Source organism: Acomys minous (genome assembly GCF_964271855.1).
Source record: "Acomys minous genome assembly, chromosome: 16".
Classification (NCBI taxonomy): domain Eukaryota; kingdom Metazoa; phylum Chordata; class Mammalia; order Rodentia; family Muridae; genus Acomys; species Acomys minous.
This window is the reverse complement of record NC_140498.1, coordinates 92573881-92591720: the sequence shown is the minus strand read 5'-3', so window position 1 is coordinate 92591720 and position 17840 is coordinate 92573881. Positions and strand designations below refer to the sequence as shown.

The 17840-nt window shown below is 47.9% G+C and overlaps 1 protein-coding gene across 2 annotated transcripts in view; it reads right to left on the bottom strand.

Moving 5' to 3' along the window:
• Positions 1–17840, bottom strand: part of TMEM233 (transmembrane protein 233) — a 52794-nt gene that overhangs the window by 24200 nt on the left and 10754 nt on the right. For both annotated transcript variants that reach the window (XM_084762236.1, XM_084762235.1), the window contains exon 2: positions 3333–3469. In XM_084762236.1, the coding sequence (XP_084618362.1) occupies positions 3333–3469 (137 nt within the window). The remainder of the gene's footprint in view (positions 1–3332; positions 3470–17840) is intronic.

The window sequence follows — 17840 nt, the reverse complement described above, 5'->3', positions numbered from 1 at the left end:
CGCCGGGGCCGGGGACACAGCTCAACCCTCATTTCTCCTGGTTTTCTAAGAGAAGAGAGCTTAGATTTAGTGAGTAGCTTACACAAGTGTTTGTTTAGTGTATTCAGTTTTCCTTAGAAACAGTTTCTTTGCTTTAAGATAGATGTGTTACAGTGTGTTTCTTTCTGAAACAAACGCATTTGTACAAGTACTGCGCATTCAGAAGTGAGTGTTTCTACAAGTTTTCAGACTAAAGGGAAGTAAAGAAGCAACTCACTAATGTGCGTGTTGCGTGTGTTCACTTTAGTTAGAAATGGTTTTTCCCCTCCTAAGGGATGATGTTTTAGAGTGCACAGCTTTTGCCAACAAACGCAGTTGTACAGGTTCTGACTAAGTGACTGTGCTTAGTGAGGTTACTGTGTGACCATGATGTCAGATCTTCAGCGCCAACACGAGCGCCAGGTGTGGCAGTGGGGGCTGGGCACCCCAGGGCTGAGGGCAGAGACATCTGTCTGGGTTCAGTGAGGCACCGTCTCAAACAATGAGATGGAGAAGCGATGAGGACCAAATCCTACCATCAACCCCTTGACTTCCATGTGGCCTGCAAAGGCGAATCCATCTACACACACACACACACACACACACACACACACACACACACACACACACACACACGCACACACGCGCACACACACACACGAACCCAGCACAAAGAGCTGAAATTAAATTATATCGTCTCTGCCACCCATCTATAAAACTTTAGACACATCACCCCACCTCTCCGAACCCCAGCCTTCCTTCTCTGCAACATGGCGATACCTCTTGAGTTGTCTGGACTGTTTATGCGAACTCTGAGAGTTGCCTGATGTGTGACAGGATCCATGCCAGTGACAGCTGCTATGACTGTAACCCACCTAGCTCTAAACTGATCTGGGCAGTGTGTGTTTGCCCAAGTCCTTGGAAAAGAAACCGAGACCAGCCTCCTTCCTTGGAGCACTGTTTTTTGAGCTCAGCTCATGGGGACACAGCCCTGAACTCTCTTCTGCGGCCTCTTAACATCCGAGGTCCTCTCTTGCCATGCGTGTAGGGAGAGTGATAATAACTTCAGTAAGTGGCCTGCGTTTCAACGCTTTCACTAAGAAACAGCCACCAAACTGCACGCATTCCCTGTCACCTACCTAATGTTTACAGTAGCTTTGTGGACTGTGACTCACAGCTGGGGAAACAGGTGTGAGAAAGTTAAGCGATTGGTTTGGAGTAAGTGAGAACGTAGGTCCAGGCAGTCTTGTATCAACCAAGCCTGTGCTATTACCCATGCTTCGTACTCACACACACATAGACACACACACACACACACACACACACACACACACACACAAAGACACACAGACACATGCACACACAAACACACATGCACACACGTGCACATGTGCACACACATGCATACACACACATACACATGCACACACACATACACATACACATAGAAACACACAGATACACACATAGACATGCACACACACACGTGTGCACACACATGCATACACACACACCACCTCCCGTTAGGAATGAAGTTCCACGTGTTCCCATCTGTGCTCCAGCATCCTCATCCTCCCTGGTTCCAGGCCACCATCATCACGTTTTGCTGAACTTGATGACAAGTTCTAAGTTCCCTTTGCTCTTTCCATTTCCCTTTTTCCCTTCCTGGGACACTGCCACCTGCTTTCCCTTTGGGACGCTTTCTGTGAGGACATAGGCTCCCATATCCGTTTGGTCCTCGTGGCTCCTTGGATATGGCTTATCAGACAGGAAGTTGATCTCCTGTGACATCCGCTGTCCTCTCAGTTGCTGATCTAACCAGACTAAGGATCTGCCTTCCTCTTCACCATGTGAGTCAACAAAGCCAAAAAAAAACAAAAAAACAAACAAAAACAAAAAACAAAAACAAACAAACAAAAAAAGAGTTGGTGTTCACAGCCTCAGGGCAAAGTGCTTTGGTCAAGGATATAGAAAGAATTAATTGCTCAAGAAGGAAAACTAGAGTATTCTTGGCACTATGGGTTTAGGCTCCTCATTTCCGGCCCCGGCTTTGCACTATATGTCTTTTTCTTTCGGCAAACCTCTGGCGGAAATTGACATCGCTTCTATCAGCTGAGGTTTATTGCAGCTTATTAGAGAAGTCAGAAAAAAATATGTCCAAATCCAGAGAGAGACATCACATCCTTGTGAGACGAGAGCTCACGGGTGGTCACAGAGCATGTGGCTCTGCTGCCCTTGTACTAATGAGATGTGTGCGATGCAAAGTCCTGGGGGGCAGACCTTTGCAGACCTGTGGGAAGGCGGATGCTGGAGCAATTCTAGTCAATTCCATTCAGACCTTCATGCCTCCTGCTCTCTGGCAGCCAGGTGGGGCCTAGTGACACTCCTCAGTCATCTAATTGTGAGCCTAGGCAGTGGGAAATGTATTGAAGTTCTCTGATCTTTCTCTCTCCCTGCCTTAGCCTGATGTCACTTCCCAGTCTAGAAATGAAGGCTGGGGAATCATAGTCCACAGAATAAAAAAAAAAAAACCTGTTTCTATAAATAAAGTTTAACCAGATCACAGCCACAGCGATCGGTCCCATGCAGTCTGTGGCTGCAGGTGTGTCCCAGTGGCAAGTCTCAGGACTCGTGACAGAAATGGTGGTCGGGGTTATGTGTCCTGCAAGGCCTAGAATATTTACTGCCGTGCCAGAGCAATCCAGTCTGAGGATGTGAGGACTGGCCTTGATGTGCTGGATGGAAGATTGCGTGGTGCACTCTACTGGGGGGGATTTGCTAATGAAACCTTGGGCCCAGGCAGCGCAAGAACACTTGGATCCCTACAACTTGGGTCTGAAAGGAAGGGAAAGGTGACTCTATCCCTGCTGGAATGTCACTGGTTTATCTTTAGATGGGTTTGAAGGGTCAGGTGTACCCCCCCGGGTTTGATTATAAGGTTCTGTATTCTGCTGTAACGGTTTTGTCTATTTGTAGTTTGGCGTTGATGGGGAAATAAACAGGAAAAACTGACTAGGGCCATTTCCTCAGATAAACGTGGCAGTCATGACTCAAGATGGCTACAGTCATGTCAAGCTGAACCCATCTCTTCTTCCCTAGATAGCACTGCTATAATACAGTGGAGTTATTGACGGCTTGGGTCTCCGAATGCCTGTGTGGAAGCAAGACCTTGCATGCGGCCTCCACGGTCCGTGTGACATGAAGAAAACATGAAGGCCCTACTTACAATGCCTATCTTAGCCTCTCACAATAGATATCCCACGGGCACTTAGAAAAGCACTTTATAGCGGGAGGGGTTCGGAAAGCCTGCTTACCTCCTGGAGAAGTGCACCGCACAGGAAACGCCGATGATGACAAGGCCAATGATGATGGAGGCGATGGCCACCCACTTTGCATTCCTCCCCAGCCTCCGGGCTCCTTCGTAGTCTCCATCATTGTAGCTGTTCTGGGACTGGGGGGAAGGAGGGGAAACAAAGGAAAAGCCAGTGACTACAGACGACCCACAGGGGAAAGCCTGAGCCTTCTCAGGCTGTCTTGCTGGAACGACTCTTAAGGAGCCATTGGTGACTGCTCATCTCACTGTCAGGCTGTTGAGAGAGCAACATTGTTACCTCTCTCCCCAGGGAGCCTTCCTCCCCTCAGCCCAGGGCCTCCCGATATCTTCCTTAATCCCTTCAGCGACCTTATTTTGTCTTTCCCACCCTGTGTAGATTGGCAATGCTTGGCTCTCATTCAGCTTAGCGTGTCACTTCCCAGAGCCCACACTTGACAAGTGGAAGATACTTAATACACAATCTGTAGGATGAAAGGACATGCCTGTGTCAAGCCTTAGGGCGGTCACTGCAAAGTATGACCCACAGCCCCGGCCAGCTTGCCACCTGTTTTTGCATAGCTCGTTTGGATCAAAGCCACACTTGCTTGTTTACTATTGCTTGTGGCTGCTTTTGTGCTGCAATGCTGGTGTTAGGAATTCAGGAAAGAGGGTGTAGTTTTTGTTAAGCCCAAGATGTCTGCTGCCAGGTTATATACAGGAAACATCCAGCCATTCCCCCATGAAGAACTTTGGCTCAATTATTCTTCTCTATGCCTCAGTCAAGACCATTTTTTTTGTTTTTCAAGACAAGGTCTTTCTGTGTTAGCCTTGGCTGTTCGGGGCTCACTTTGTAGACCAGGCTGGCCTCGAACTCACAGCGATCTGCCTGCCTCTGCCTCCTGAGTGCTGGGATTACAGGTGTGCGCCACCATGTCTGCTAAAATATCTCCAGGTTTTCTGTTTTTTTTCCTTTTTAAAAAAGATTTATTATTATGTATACAGTGTTCTGCCTGCATATACACCTGCAGGCCAGAAGAGGGCATCAGATCACATTATAGACGGTTGTGAGCCACCATGTAGGTGCTGGGAATTGAACTTAGGACCTTTGGAAGAACAGGCAATATTCTTAAGGGCCATCTCTCCAGCCCTAAGACCATCTTTTAACTGGTACCCACAGACATAGCTTCTCAAGCTGCTAAGATGTTGCAACAGATGAGAAATGCTACACCGAGCCTTGGTCCTCCTTCCTTAATCCCCCAGCATCTTAGGTCCTTTTCTGTATCATCTGAGACTTCTCCAGGAGCCGACGTGCTAAGGGTTATCATTGAGCTCAGCCGAGCCTCCTTTCCCATACTGTCAGGGAACATAGCTCAGTGGGTAGAAGGCTATTTTAGCACGTCAAAAGCCCTGGCGTAGGGTCAGGACTTCAGGTTGGTCCTTGCCTCCAGCCAGCCCAGGCCCACCTGGACTACTTGAGGAAGCCTGGGATCTCATATCAAGAGTTCAGATTCTATTTGAGCAGCAGGGATAGGTGCAGAAAGGGACTGACCTTTCCAAGACCCATCGTCCCTGACTATGACCCAGGGGCAGTAGCAGCAGCCCCGTGCAGAGGCTTCACTGAGTTAACGCATGAAGTGGCCAGCGTTGACCTTGCATGTTCCATGGACACACCGCTTTTACTGTGAATTGGCAGCTACTCCAGCCTCATTCGGTACTGTAACGGCGAGGTCTTTGCATGGGTGGGGATGTTGACGGGATGGACCGTCTCCATGACGGTGAGGACCTACTTTCAGGCTCTTCACAGTCACATCACTACACAGAGCATTAGGGATTCAGACGGGGACCTTGTCGTCTAGCTTAGAGCTAGGGAGCTTCAGACCTTCCGCCCTGACAGACCGCCATTTTTGTGTGTGTCCTTGGAAAGCACACCTTAGGGATCAGTCATAGTGAAGGTCTGAGTAAGAAAAGGAAATGTAATGAGACTCCCCCAGTGTTAACTCTCGGCTCTTTAGACAAGAAACATGTCCTCCGGTCCCGCAGTGACCATGATAATAGGGAGGACATGCCAGGGCCATACTGAAGGGCACACCTATCACCAGGTGAGAGGTGGGGCTTCTGGGATACTTGGATGGTTTGGTGTAGGTCGTTGGAGCCGCACCAACCACCTTGCTCGGGGGTCTGAGTCAAGCTATGGATAGACACATCCTTCCTCCCTTTCCTCCCCTGCAGCCAGCCTGGCATCCTGTATGTGACCCTCCTCCTTGGGTACCACCCTCTTCAAGACTCAGGAGAGATATTGTGACCGGGGGCTGCTGTTGAAACAGGTGAAAAGCCTCCTTGAATGCCAAGGGGGCATCTCTTCTCTGTATATAAATAAGACTCCCACTCCTACTCTGAATCCTTGCTCCCCTCTGGTTCTTGGAGAGGGGCTCTCCTCGGTAAATCTGCTGCAGGGTGAATGGAAAGATGCGGGAGAGGATCAGGGCAGGAGGGTGTACAATTCCAAGATTCCAGACTAAGGGACTTCTGCTGTGGTAGAGGGTGGACCAGCTTTAGGGTTGATGCAAGAGTTACTTTGCTCATAGCTGTGATGAAATACTCCACAGAAGCAGCTTAAAGGAGGAGAGAGGGTTACCATCTGTCTGAGGTGGTAGGAGAAAAGGCGGGGAGAAGGGTTGATTGGCCTTTCCACACTGTGGCAAAGATCAGAAAGAGAGGGTGAGGGACCGGAACCAGAGGTAGATATAACCTCCAAGGGCCATCCCTAATGACCTCCCTCTGCCAGCTGCGACCCTCATCCTCAAAGTTCCACAGTCTCCTCAGACAGCAGGTGCTGGAACAGGGTGAGCCTGTGGTGGACACCCCCCATCCAAACCTTCAACAGTGGGGAGCTGGCATCTTCCAGCTGTGCGACTCAGGGCCTCAGATACTCTGGGCGAGTGTTTCCCACCCTAGCTGTAGTAATTCTTTTCGTCTTTCCAGCTAAAGCGCCCTCCTAAGGGGCTCTTGGCAGATGTGACAGATTGACGTTGTAGGAATAGGTTTTAGAGAAAATGCATGCTTTATAGATCTCTTTTTTTTCTGGAGAGCTCAGAACGCAAGCTGTGCTGTCTGGCATGAAAGAACGAGAAAGGACCCTGGGTGACGTTAAGTAACTAAAATGTGCACGATCTTGTGGGAGTGGATTCTTTCCTTGACTCGAGGGTCCTGAGGATTGAACTTGGGTCTTCAGGCTTGGCGGCAAATGCTTTCACCTGCCGAGTCACCTCACTGGCCAAGTTTATATGATCTTATTCTATTAAAAGCTGTGAATGCAATTTGGATACGTGCCAATCATTTAAACACTACAGAAACAAACAACACGGAACTTCAGTTAATCCTATTTCTGGGTGTTAGGTAGGTTGGTATGTCTTTTAGAGGTTTCAATGCACAAATCCTGTAGAAATAATTCTGACACTCGCTCCAGCTTCCATGATGACAAAGTGTGCTTAGATTGATGCTAGGAGAAAGAAATTTGCACCCCAAGATAAAGCCAGAGTAGTAAGCTCGCATGTCTAATCCTGGCCCCTCCCTTGTGAGTCCCTCGCACGTTTCCTACAAATCTGTGTAAAGATGGCTTCATCCTCCCTCTGGCACAGCACAGGCTATGGAAGGAGCACACGTGGCTACAAAGGGGATGCCTTGATCTTACTACGAATAGATTGATGTAAATCCTAGTAGACTTGGCAGATCTGCCACTGGTATTTCCTTTAGACACTTGTCTTGTGTTTTTCACTGCCTGGTTTGTGGGAGCTTTTGAAACTGGACTTCCTTGCATTTCTGTCTACGTAGATAGAGTCCAACCCTTTCCCCTTCCCGCCTCCCCTTCTTTTTCTCCTTCTCTTTTCCCTTTTCTTTTTCTTTCTCATCCCCTCTCTTCTAAATGTTTTGGATCCTGCTATAGTTCAGTTCTGGAATGTTCCCCAGTGGACCATGTGCTTCAGGCTCAGTGGTGGAACCTTCAAGAGGCAGATGTGGGAGGCTTAGGTCAGTCAGGATGTGTCTTCGAAGAGATTTTTCTCTCTGTCACTCTGTCTCTCTGTGTCTGTCAGTCAGTCTGTCTGTCTCTCCGCCCCCTGCCTCTTTCATTGGTTTCCCACTTCAGTGAGGGGAGTCACTTCCTCTACCTGCGTTCCTGTCGTGATTGTAGTTGCTTCTTCATGACCCAAAGGCTACGGGTCAGACAGACCATGCACAGAAACCTCTAAAACTATGAGCCAAGGTAAACCTCTTCTCTTTTTAAGTTGACTGGGAGTATTTTGTTACAGTAAGTGGCGAGCAGGCTGGCGCAGCTTCTGACTCATTCTGTGAGAGCAGGACGTAGAAGGAGAACTGTAACAGGCAGCATTTCTGGAGTGTTCCTTAGTGCCTGACGCCATGTCAAATGCTTGTCAAGGATTCTCTCCTTTATCTTCAGCTCTCTGAGGTAAGGAGTTTACCGTGTTTGTTTTACTGATGGGAAAACTGAGGCACAAGGTTAAGCCATTCATAAAAACTTAGACAGCTTATTTGCTTAAGAGTGTGTGTGTGTGTGTGTGTGTGTGTGTGTGTGTGGTGTGTGTGTGTGTGTGTGCGCGCATGTATAACACATAGACAGAGATGTTTGACTGTCTTATTTTTTCCTTTGTTTAAAAATATTACTTACTGGCTTCCACCTGCTCTAGGGTAGATGGCCTTCCAAGCTGGTGCTTCCAGCTCTGCCGTGGCTCTGTGTCCTTCCCATTCATAATTCAGGAGTCTGGGTTGCGGTGGCAGACTTTCCCCCTTAACGTCGTGCCAGCATTGTGTTCTTGGGGGAAACGTTACTTATTTATCACAAGGGCTTCCTGTGATACCTAAGTTGGCCTTGAACTCATGATGCTTCGGTCTCTGTCTCCTGAGGGATGGCATTAAAGGTTCCTACCACCATGCCTAGTTATCTGGTATTTATTTATTTATATTTAGTTTGTGTGCATACGTGTATACGGGGTTGATCATGTGTGTGAAGATGTGGGTGGGGCAGAACACAGCCTCACATGTTGTTCCTGGGGTGTCCACCTTTTTATTGAGACAAGGGTCTCACATTGGTCTGGGGCTAACCAAGTAGTCCAGGCTAGTTGGCTAGAGAACTTCTCCTGCCTTTACCTTTCTGTCCATTGTTTGTTTATTTGTTTTTGTCTTTTGAGACACGGTTTCTCTGTGTAGCTTTGGCTAGCCTGGACTGGCTTTGTAGACCAGGCTAGCCTTGAACTTGGTAGAGATCCATCTGCCTCTTTCTCTCCAAGTGCTGGGGTTACAGGTGTGCACTACCACCCCCGGCACCTCTGAGATTCTGTATGTCCGTCCACCTTCCGTGGGTAGACATGATCCTCACACCAGGGAAGGGAAGTTGATCAGGATCAGAAGTGGAAAGGGCTGTTTCTATGGGAAGCCTCAAGAAGAGGCCCATTATGCCCTGAGGTGGCAACTCTTGGCTTCCTGTCTGGTGGGTCTATCTCAAAGAAGAGATACCAGAACAATGTTGTCAGTATTCATAGCTGCATCTCAACGTTAGTGGACCAAATGCCTAGGAATTCCTGATGCTTTGAACCAAATAGTTTATCTAGCACATTGCTGCAATCCAGGAAAATGTGCAGGTCCTTTTCCTCCACTACTCAGGGCAGAACTTTTGCTACATCCCATGCAGTACCTGGATGGACAGGATCCTCTCTGGGGTTGTTGCCATAGAGACCAGAAGTGGAGCTCTCCAAAGCTGATTTTTACATTACCTTTTATAGGTAATTTCTAACTTGGCTTCACCTTAGACTTGCTTGAGAGGAGTGCACTTTAAAGTATTCATGTGCTCACATCCTCTCGACTGATTCAATTAGGATCTTTAGGGGTGGGATCCAAGGGTCTTTACTTGCTTGCTTTCTTGAGGCAGAATCTAGGCTAGCCTTGAACTCGTACCCTCTCTGCCTCCTGCCACCAAGGTGCTGGAATGACAGGCTTGTGTCATCACACTTAGATGCTCAGTATGCTTTTTGGAAGTGTCCAAAGTCATTTGCAGGAGTGACAGATTGACAACCGCTGTCTTTGATGGACAGGCATCCATCCATCCATCCATCCATCCATCCATCCATCCAATAACTTTTAGTTAAACATCACCTACACTGCTCTAGCCCTCATGCAGCTTACATTCTGGTGTGGACAAGGGGAAAAAAGTAAATAATAAATTCTGATAAATGAGAGGGTTGCAGAATATTATTAAGGCGTGACAAATAGAAAGGAGAAGGGAGCTCCATGCGGCAGGGATGTTAGGCAGGAAGAGCTGAGAAGCAATCAGGCATGTGGGGGAGGGGCGCTGGCTGGGAGGACAACAAGGGCAGAGGTGCACAAGAGCTGCCTGAGGCGGCCCCAGGAAGCTCAATATGGCTGAAGTGTAGGGAGAGAGAAGGCGGCATATTCATAGTAATAACAGCACTATAATAATTTGTATACACTTAGTACTGTGCCAGGTACCGTGTGAGACACTTTGTGGGTAAAAAAACAATTTTAACCCACTGTACACATCAGAAAGCCAAGACTTGGAGAAAGACACAGGTAATGGAACTTTTAGTGGGGGCTGCAAACTTAAGCAAAAGAGACTTCATTGATGACGACCTACCTGAGAGAGGAACCTGAGAGAGGGAATCGATGCACGCGGCTGACTTGATTCTAACTTAGGACTGTGTTGTCCACCAGTAAAGAAAACAGGGAACATGGGTTTCTAGGCTGTGCCTCTAATCTCACTGTGATGACAGTGTGTTCATTTTCTTGGTCCTTAACTGCTGTGAAATTTCAATATTCGCCATCAAACAAAGCTCCTCCCATGACATAAAACATTAATGGTGAAAGACACTAAGAGGTCTTCTGTGGTTTACCTGCCTGGTTATTCTGGGTTAAATGAGCCAGTTCAGGACAGTTCTCATGAAATGTGTAATAGCTTAGCCCTCCATGATGCTATTGCACTGGTTGACAAAGATGTAAACAAACGCATAGTGAAAGAACACTGTGTGTGCATATATTGTGTGTGATGCTTGTGAGTGTCAGTGGGCGGTGTGAGCTGGGATTTGCATGTCGAAGTGAAAGGAACTTCTATGATGGTTCTCACCGTCCATCATGTTTTAGAGACACGGTTTCTTGTTCTGTGTTGTTTGTTTCTGTAGTGTTTAAATGATTGGCACGTATCCAATTTGCATTCACAGCTTGTAATAGAATACGATCATATAAACTGGGCCAGTGAGGTGACTCTGCAGGTGAAAGCATTTGCCACCAAGCCTGATAACCCAAGTTCAATCCTCAGGTCCTTCAAATCAAGGAAAGAATCCACTCCCACAAAACTGTGCACATTTTAGTTACCTAACGCCATGCAGGGTCCTTAGACCAATTACTGAGGCGTCCCAGCTCTCCAGGGCTGCCTCCGTACACGTGTCTCTCGGACCTCTTTAAAAATATTTACTCTGTTTTATGTGTGTGAGTGCTCTGCCTGCATGTATGTATGTGCATCGCACGTGTGCCTGGTCCCCGGGGAGGTCAGAAGCGGGTGTTGGATGCCCTGGAACTGGAGTTACAGATGGTTGTGGGCCGCCGTGTGGGCGCTAGGAGTTGAATCTTCTAGAAGAACATCCTGTGCTCCTAACCCTGAGTCCTCTCCAGCCCCAAGAAGTTTATTTTTATCTCAGCCTCGGCTGTCTGGGAGCCCTCAGGTACATCTACCCTTTATTTTTTGAGAGCCCAGGCTGGCTTTGGACTCATCTTGCCTCAGAATACCAAGTGTTTTGAGTTACAGCTTTGAGGCGATACACTCTGGTAAAGACAAGATATACTTATATATACCTATGTACACACACATATACATATATAACATATAATGTCTATCAGGACATTCCCCAGACCATAAAGACATTACAAGCCATGTTCTCTATTCAGTTTATTCAAAACTAAGCCACAGACATTTACTAGTCAGTGAGGTAAATGCTGGGCACGCTACCCGGGTATCAGCGGGGCAGACAAGGCCCCTGCCTTCAGAGAGTTGACGCATACGATCATCACTGGCAGGAAGGTATAGTGATGTGTTCCTGTAGTCCCAGCTGTTCTGGAGACTGAGGCAGGAGGATTGCTTAAGGTCTAGGTCTTCAAGACAAGCCTCGGCAAAACACCAAGAACAAATTTCGAATAACAACAATAAAGAAGCGGAAATTTCCAGCGTGAGAATGGCTCAGAAGGAAATACAGTAAGGCTGTGGAGGAGTTAAGACTGAGTCTTGAAGGGAGGGGGGTGGTGAGGAAGAGGGGCGTTGGTGGGATTCCAGTGTTGCTCGATCTTCCTATTTAAGCCTGAGTTATGTTGGTTTTCTTGGGGATGGAGACTGCCCACCCAATACCTCAGCTGGTGTTTGTCTATGTGTCTGTGAATTCCACTAAGCCCCACTTGATAGCCACGTTAGACATGAGTCATGTGCATCTTTGAGATGGTCACAGCTGACCACAAAGGAGGAGATCATGTGAGCCTGGTATGTCCTCCCTTATCAGATGGGAAAGCTCCTGCAGCCTGGGCCGGTCACGAGGTTGAGCTAAGGGGCAGAAAGGAGGCTGGCTTAGTCTCATTTAATACTGTGAACAATGCAGCAAGGTTAGTATCACACATCCAATGTACGGGTGGGAAAGTCGAGGCTCAGGAAAGCTAGGGGAAGGGGCAGGTGTGGGATTCAGAGATTGGTGTAGAGTTCAAAGGCTTAAGTATAACATGATGTCTGTCTTTGAGTCTGTCCCCAGGCTAGTGGTCCTGTTAAGAACCAAGGGAGGGATAGGGAGGGAGGGAAGAGGGAAGGAGGGAGAGAGGGAGGGAGTATTTAAACAAAACGATGAGAGGAATAGTTTCATTAAGGCCTCTCAGTGATTAACAAGACTGGGTGGGTCACAAGGCCGACAGCTCTCAGGTATGGGTCTGAGCAAAGGTTTCTTTATGCAGCTTGGAAGCTCGCTGGAATTAGATAGTGGCGATAGCCTTACAACTAAAACCTACCTCACCATGGTATCAGATGGCAGAAGGACAAATGTCCAGTGATGAGATGTTAGAATCTTGAAAGCCCCCAGGGATTAGTGGCTTCCAGAGATGTTGGTAGTGCCTGTTAGGAGGTGGTGGCAGGGCTCAGGAACAGCCTCTGGGCACAAGGACTACCTCAAGTGCCCACTGGAAGCTGCAGCCAGACCACGCAGGTGCCAGAATCGGCAAGTTAGACTTTCCTGGGAGTCCCTGAGAAACAACTCCCCGTCTAGTTTCATCCTGTTGCTGTGACAAATACCACGACTAAAAGCAACTTAGGTAAAGAAAGGATTTACTTCAGCTTACAGGCTGTGGTCCTTCATCAAGGGAAGTCAAGGCAGGAAGCAGAAACCACTGAGGAACACTGCTTGCTGGCTTGCTCTATACAGCCCAGGACCACCTGGCCAGGGAATGGTGCCGCCCACAGTGGACTGGGTCCTCCTGTGCATCAATGAACAGTCAAGACCCCCCTCCCCAGTCAAAACACCCCCTCCCCAGATATGCTCATAGGCCAATCTGATCTAGATAATCAATCCTTCAGCTGAGAGTCACCCTCTCAGGTGACTCTAAGATGTGTTATATTGGCAAAGCTAACTTGAACACCCCTAAAGTGATTAAGCCAATCGGCAGGGATTTTACAGGGAGCTGGGGTGGCAGCGAAAGACAGGAACCCTCCAATCCCAGCTTCTGTTGATTAACATAAGCCCCATTTAAATCGCAGCTCATTAACACATAGGTTAACCAGTATCTGGACAAAGATAGAACCCGCTTCCACAGTGAGCAAATTAGCTTAGAATAATTGGTCCAGCTTGGAAAGAGGGTTGAGGAAAGAGCAAACTGTGAACCGGTGCTGGATATGCGAGCAGGCTGTGTTGAGGGCAGACCCAAGGAAAGTCTGCCGGGGAAACTATTTTGGGGCACTCTCCCAGGTGACTGAAGTCCCAGCTCCCTGTGGCCTGTTCTATGCTAGGGTTCCTTCCTGAAGAAGGCAAACTTATCCTACGTGTTGCTTACACTTAGTAGGTGACGTGACATATGTGCCTTCTGTACTCATGGCTTATTTCTGTCCCCGGGCCTCAGCTCACTCATTAGCCTTTGTCTGTAACATTTCCTCCCCACGACCTGCCGCCCGCTGGTCCTTCTCTCTCGTGCTGCTTGTGTGCAGTAAATAGGAATATGGGAGCACTCCCTGCCTCTTCTTCCTCCATCCGTGTTCAGGTGTATGAGGGCACAGGGATGATGTGTGGGCACTTTTTACTGACAAACGATGTCAGTTTTCACTGTTCACACAATTTAATATTCTGACGGGCTCCCCCATTTCATCCTTCACCCTAAGCTTAGCATGTAAATCCAGCTATTAGGTAATGTCCACACATAGGCTTTTTACACTGGAGTCAAACTTCTATGCTGGAATCAATGTTTATATCCACCTTAAGAGTACTTTTCAATTCAATCTAAGGCCTGTTGGTTCTAAAATGGAACTCATACCTAGCCCCATTAATGAAGCCAAGAACCTGTGACTCCCAGATCCCAGATCCCAGGGGAAAACCCTAATGCTATCATTCTGCTAAATGGACTCTTTTTTAGATTTATTTATTTTGTAGACAGTGCTCTGCCTGCATGTACACCTGCAGGCCAGAAGAGGGCACCAGATCACATCATAGATGGTTGTGAGGCACCATGTGGTTGCTGGGAATTGAACTCAGGACCTTTGGAAGAGCAGCCAATGCTCTTAACCTCTGAGTCATCTCTCCAGCCCTTATTAAATGGACTCTTGAGGTGCGACTCTCAGCCCTCCTCCCAGAAGCTCCGTCTGCAGCAGATGGCAGCTGACACAGAGGCCCACAACCACTCAGTGTGCAGAGAGTAACAGACCATGGACCGCATAGCTGTAAGTCAGACATATGTGTCACAGCCCTTCCCTCAGCGCTCCGGGCTCTTCCCCAAGAGAGGGCAGAAGGATTAATCAACCTAGCACTCGGGAGGCAGAATCGCTGTAAGTTCGAGGCCAGCCTGGTCTACAAAGTGAGTTCAGTACAGCCAAGGCTACACAGAGAAATCCTGTCTCAAAAAACAAAACAAACAAACAAAAAGAATTGATCAAAATATTATGAAAACCTTTTCATATTTCTAAGAAGGAGACCAAAAATATTAAGCAGTTACTATGCTAAGCACTCTGCTTTCCAGTTTACTGGCATGCACTATAGTCCACAGGCAATGCTGGTTGAGTCTCTGCTGTGCTTTTCACTCAGGGGCTGCCTGTTGGCCTTTATCTCTTAGCATCGTTTTCTTTGTATAGCCCTGACTGACAGGTGTCCTAAATTTGCTTTGAATATTAAAAGCGTTTGTGTGTATGTGCGGTATTTGTACATCATGTACAAGTGTTCACATGTGTGGATGCATGTGTGTGCAGGTATGCATGCTCATGTGTGTGCATGTGTGTGGAGACTGGACGTTGACATCAGATGTCTTCCTGCATAGTTTTCTGTGTTTTTACTGAGGCGGGAGCTCTCAGTTGAACCCGGAGCTCACTGATTGGCTAGTGGGGTTAGCCTCTTGGGGGTATAGTGCCATGCTTGCTTAGCTTCTCAATGGGTTCTGGGAATCCAAACTCTGGTTTATGCTTACTCAGCAAATGCTGTATCCATGACTCCATCTCTCCAGTCAAGGGTTACTTAATATTTCCTATTGGCTATCTTAAATATATTAAACATTTGACCTTTAAGCCGGGTGGTGTTGGCACACACCTTTAATCCCAGCACTTACGAGGCAGAGGCAGGCGGATCTCCGTGAGTTAAAGGCCAGCCTGGACTACAAAGTGAGTCCAGGACAGCCAAGGCTACACGGAGAAACCCTGTCTCAAAACAACAACAACAACAACAACAAATATATATATTAATATTTTGACCTTTAAAAATAAAAAAGGAAAGCTATATTTAATTAATTAATTAAGCCACAACATGTATGCATATGTCAGAGAACAACAGTCGGGTGTTGGTTCTCTCTTTCCCCCAACGTGGCGCCAAGTGATGGAACTCGGGTTGTCTGGCTTGGCAGTGCATGCGTGCGTGCATGGGTTTGTATGTTTCCCCTCTGAGCCACCTCCCCTGTTGGTCTGATCTTGTGAGTTACAACACTGAAGTCTTAGTGTTGTAATATGTTCTTCTCCAAAGATATTGTCATCTCCTTACTCCTTTATTTTCCGTATTTGTGGCTGGTGAGGCATGGGGTTTTCTCTTCGCAGCTCTCTGTCTTCCCACTGCCCCCCCCCACCCCCGTCTTTCTGCTTTTCTCTCTCCCTGTATCCCCTCAGCACACCTGCGGAGTCCCATTAATACCTGCTCGCAGTCTGAGTCCTTTGGACTCGACACAAGAGCTCTGTGTAGATCAGCATTTTAGACTCCCAACTCCTAGAAGTGGACGTCCATCAAAATAGCTTGACGTATGTGAGCACTTAGTGGATATTTTCAGTAACGACGCCTGAGTTTTCCAATCATGTGGGGGCTTTCTTGCTTAGGTTTTGCTTGCTCTAGAGTTCCTTAGCCTAAAAATATTCCTGGGAACTCTTGAGACCGGACTCCCGGGGACCAGCTGTATTTCCTCTTACTCCGTGAGCTCATTGATGCTCATCTGTCTCCTCCGTAGGCTCTTGGTCTTTCTCGCTCCATAAATATCTTCAAGGACAGATGAGAGTTCTCCTTTGCCCACCATGAAAGCCAAGCGTCAGGGAGGAATTCAGCCAGGGCTGATGGGGAGGAATAGTTGCAGCTCCCATATTGACAAGGCAAGTCTATTAGCAGAGACAGCTTTCAGAGCCATGTTCCCATCAGAGGGCCCTGCGTGGCGTGACCATCGCATCACAGTGTTTCAAGTGACCGAGTGGAAAGTGCAAGGCCCCCAAGTGCCACCTTCCTGAGTCTGTTGAAGCAGGGACGGTAACTTTCATGCGTGTTTAGTGAAATTACATTGCTGTGAAAACGCTTCAGAGAACCCAGCACTGTATGTTGTCAAACAGCACCACTAACGAGGGCCATTAACCAACAGCAAAAGTGACACCAGACCACTGAAAGAACAAGGCTTGGGCAACAGCTGTAACCCCAGACTTTCCTAAGAACAGATAGCCTTCCAAAAAAGGAGCCATAGACGCCCGCTTCTCAGTTCATGTAGGGTACGGTGATAAAAAGAGTGAAGGAATCTGAGAGATGAGTTCCCCGTAGGGGGCGTGGAGAAAGAGAGGGGAGGGGCCACAGGGGAGGTGGTTTTCCAACGGGTGCTGAAAGAGCTGTGGCACCTGTGGCCTAACAAGGCCCTTGGGTGACTGCCGTCTGAGAAACATTGTTTAATGGTGTCATTCCTGCCCTGGCTCTCTCGATGAGTATTTGAAAGCGTCCTCCGGCGTCCCCATCAGAACCCACACACGATAAGTCGGAAATGGCCTGCTTGTGGAAGAATGGACAACCCCAGCTCAGCCGTGACTTGTTTAGTGACGCAGCCCACTGATATATAGTTCCCTTAGTTGGCTCATCATCCTGACAGTGTTTAATACCTTGGGAAGGAAGGCTTAGTCTTTTGTTTTGTTTTTTTGGAGACAGGGTTTCCCTGTGTAGCCTTGGCTGTCCTGGACTTGCTTTGTAGACCAGGCTGGCCTCGAACTCACAGCGATCCGCCTGCCTCTGCCTCCCGACTGCTGGGATTAAAGGCGTGCGCCACCACGCCCAGCATTGGAAGGCTTAGTCTTTTAAAAAAAGAAATCCACCACTACTCTCCCTCCCTACAGCGATCAGACTTTGGAAGTAATGAGGCAGGAGCTGCTTGGACAATGTGTTGTGCTACACAACGTCACTGTGAGTCTAGAGGAAAGCTCTGACTGATGGCCAACTTCAGACACGGCCTTCAGCCTCTGGAACTACCTAGTATTCCTTAGAGCTTCAGACTTCAGGCACAGAAAGAAATGGGAATGCGGTCACAGGTGTTCATAATTGTTTTTAAAAATGATTTTTTAGGTTTTTGTTTCATTTTTTTTCTTTTTCTTTCTTTCTTTTTTTGAGACATGGTCTTATTATATAGTTTATGCTGGCCTGGAACTCATAGAGATTTGCCTGTCTCCCCCCCCCGCCCCCCGCAAAGTGCTGGTATTAAAGTTGTATACCACCAACCTGCCAAGTGTCCCGTGTGTGTGTGTGTGTGTGTGTGTGTGTGTGTGTGTGTGTGTGAGAGAGAGAGAGAGACAGAGACAGAGACAGAGACAGAGACAGAGAGACAGACGGAGACAGAGAGATAGAGAGAGAGAGAGACAGAGAGACAGAGACAGGGAGACAGACGGAGACAGAGAGAGAGAGAGAGAGACAGAGACAGACAGAGACAGACAGAGACACAGAGAGACACAGAGAGACACAGACAGAGAGACAGAGAGACAGAAACAGAG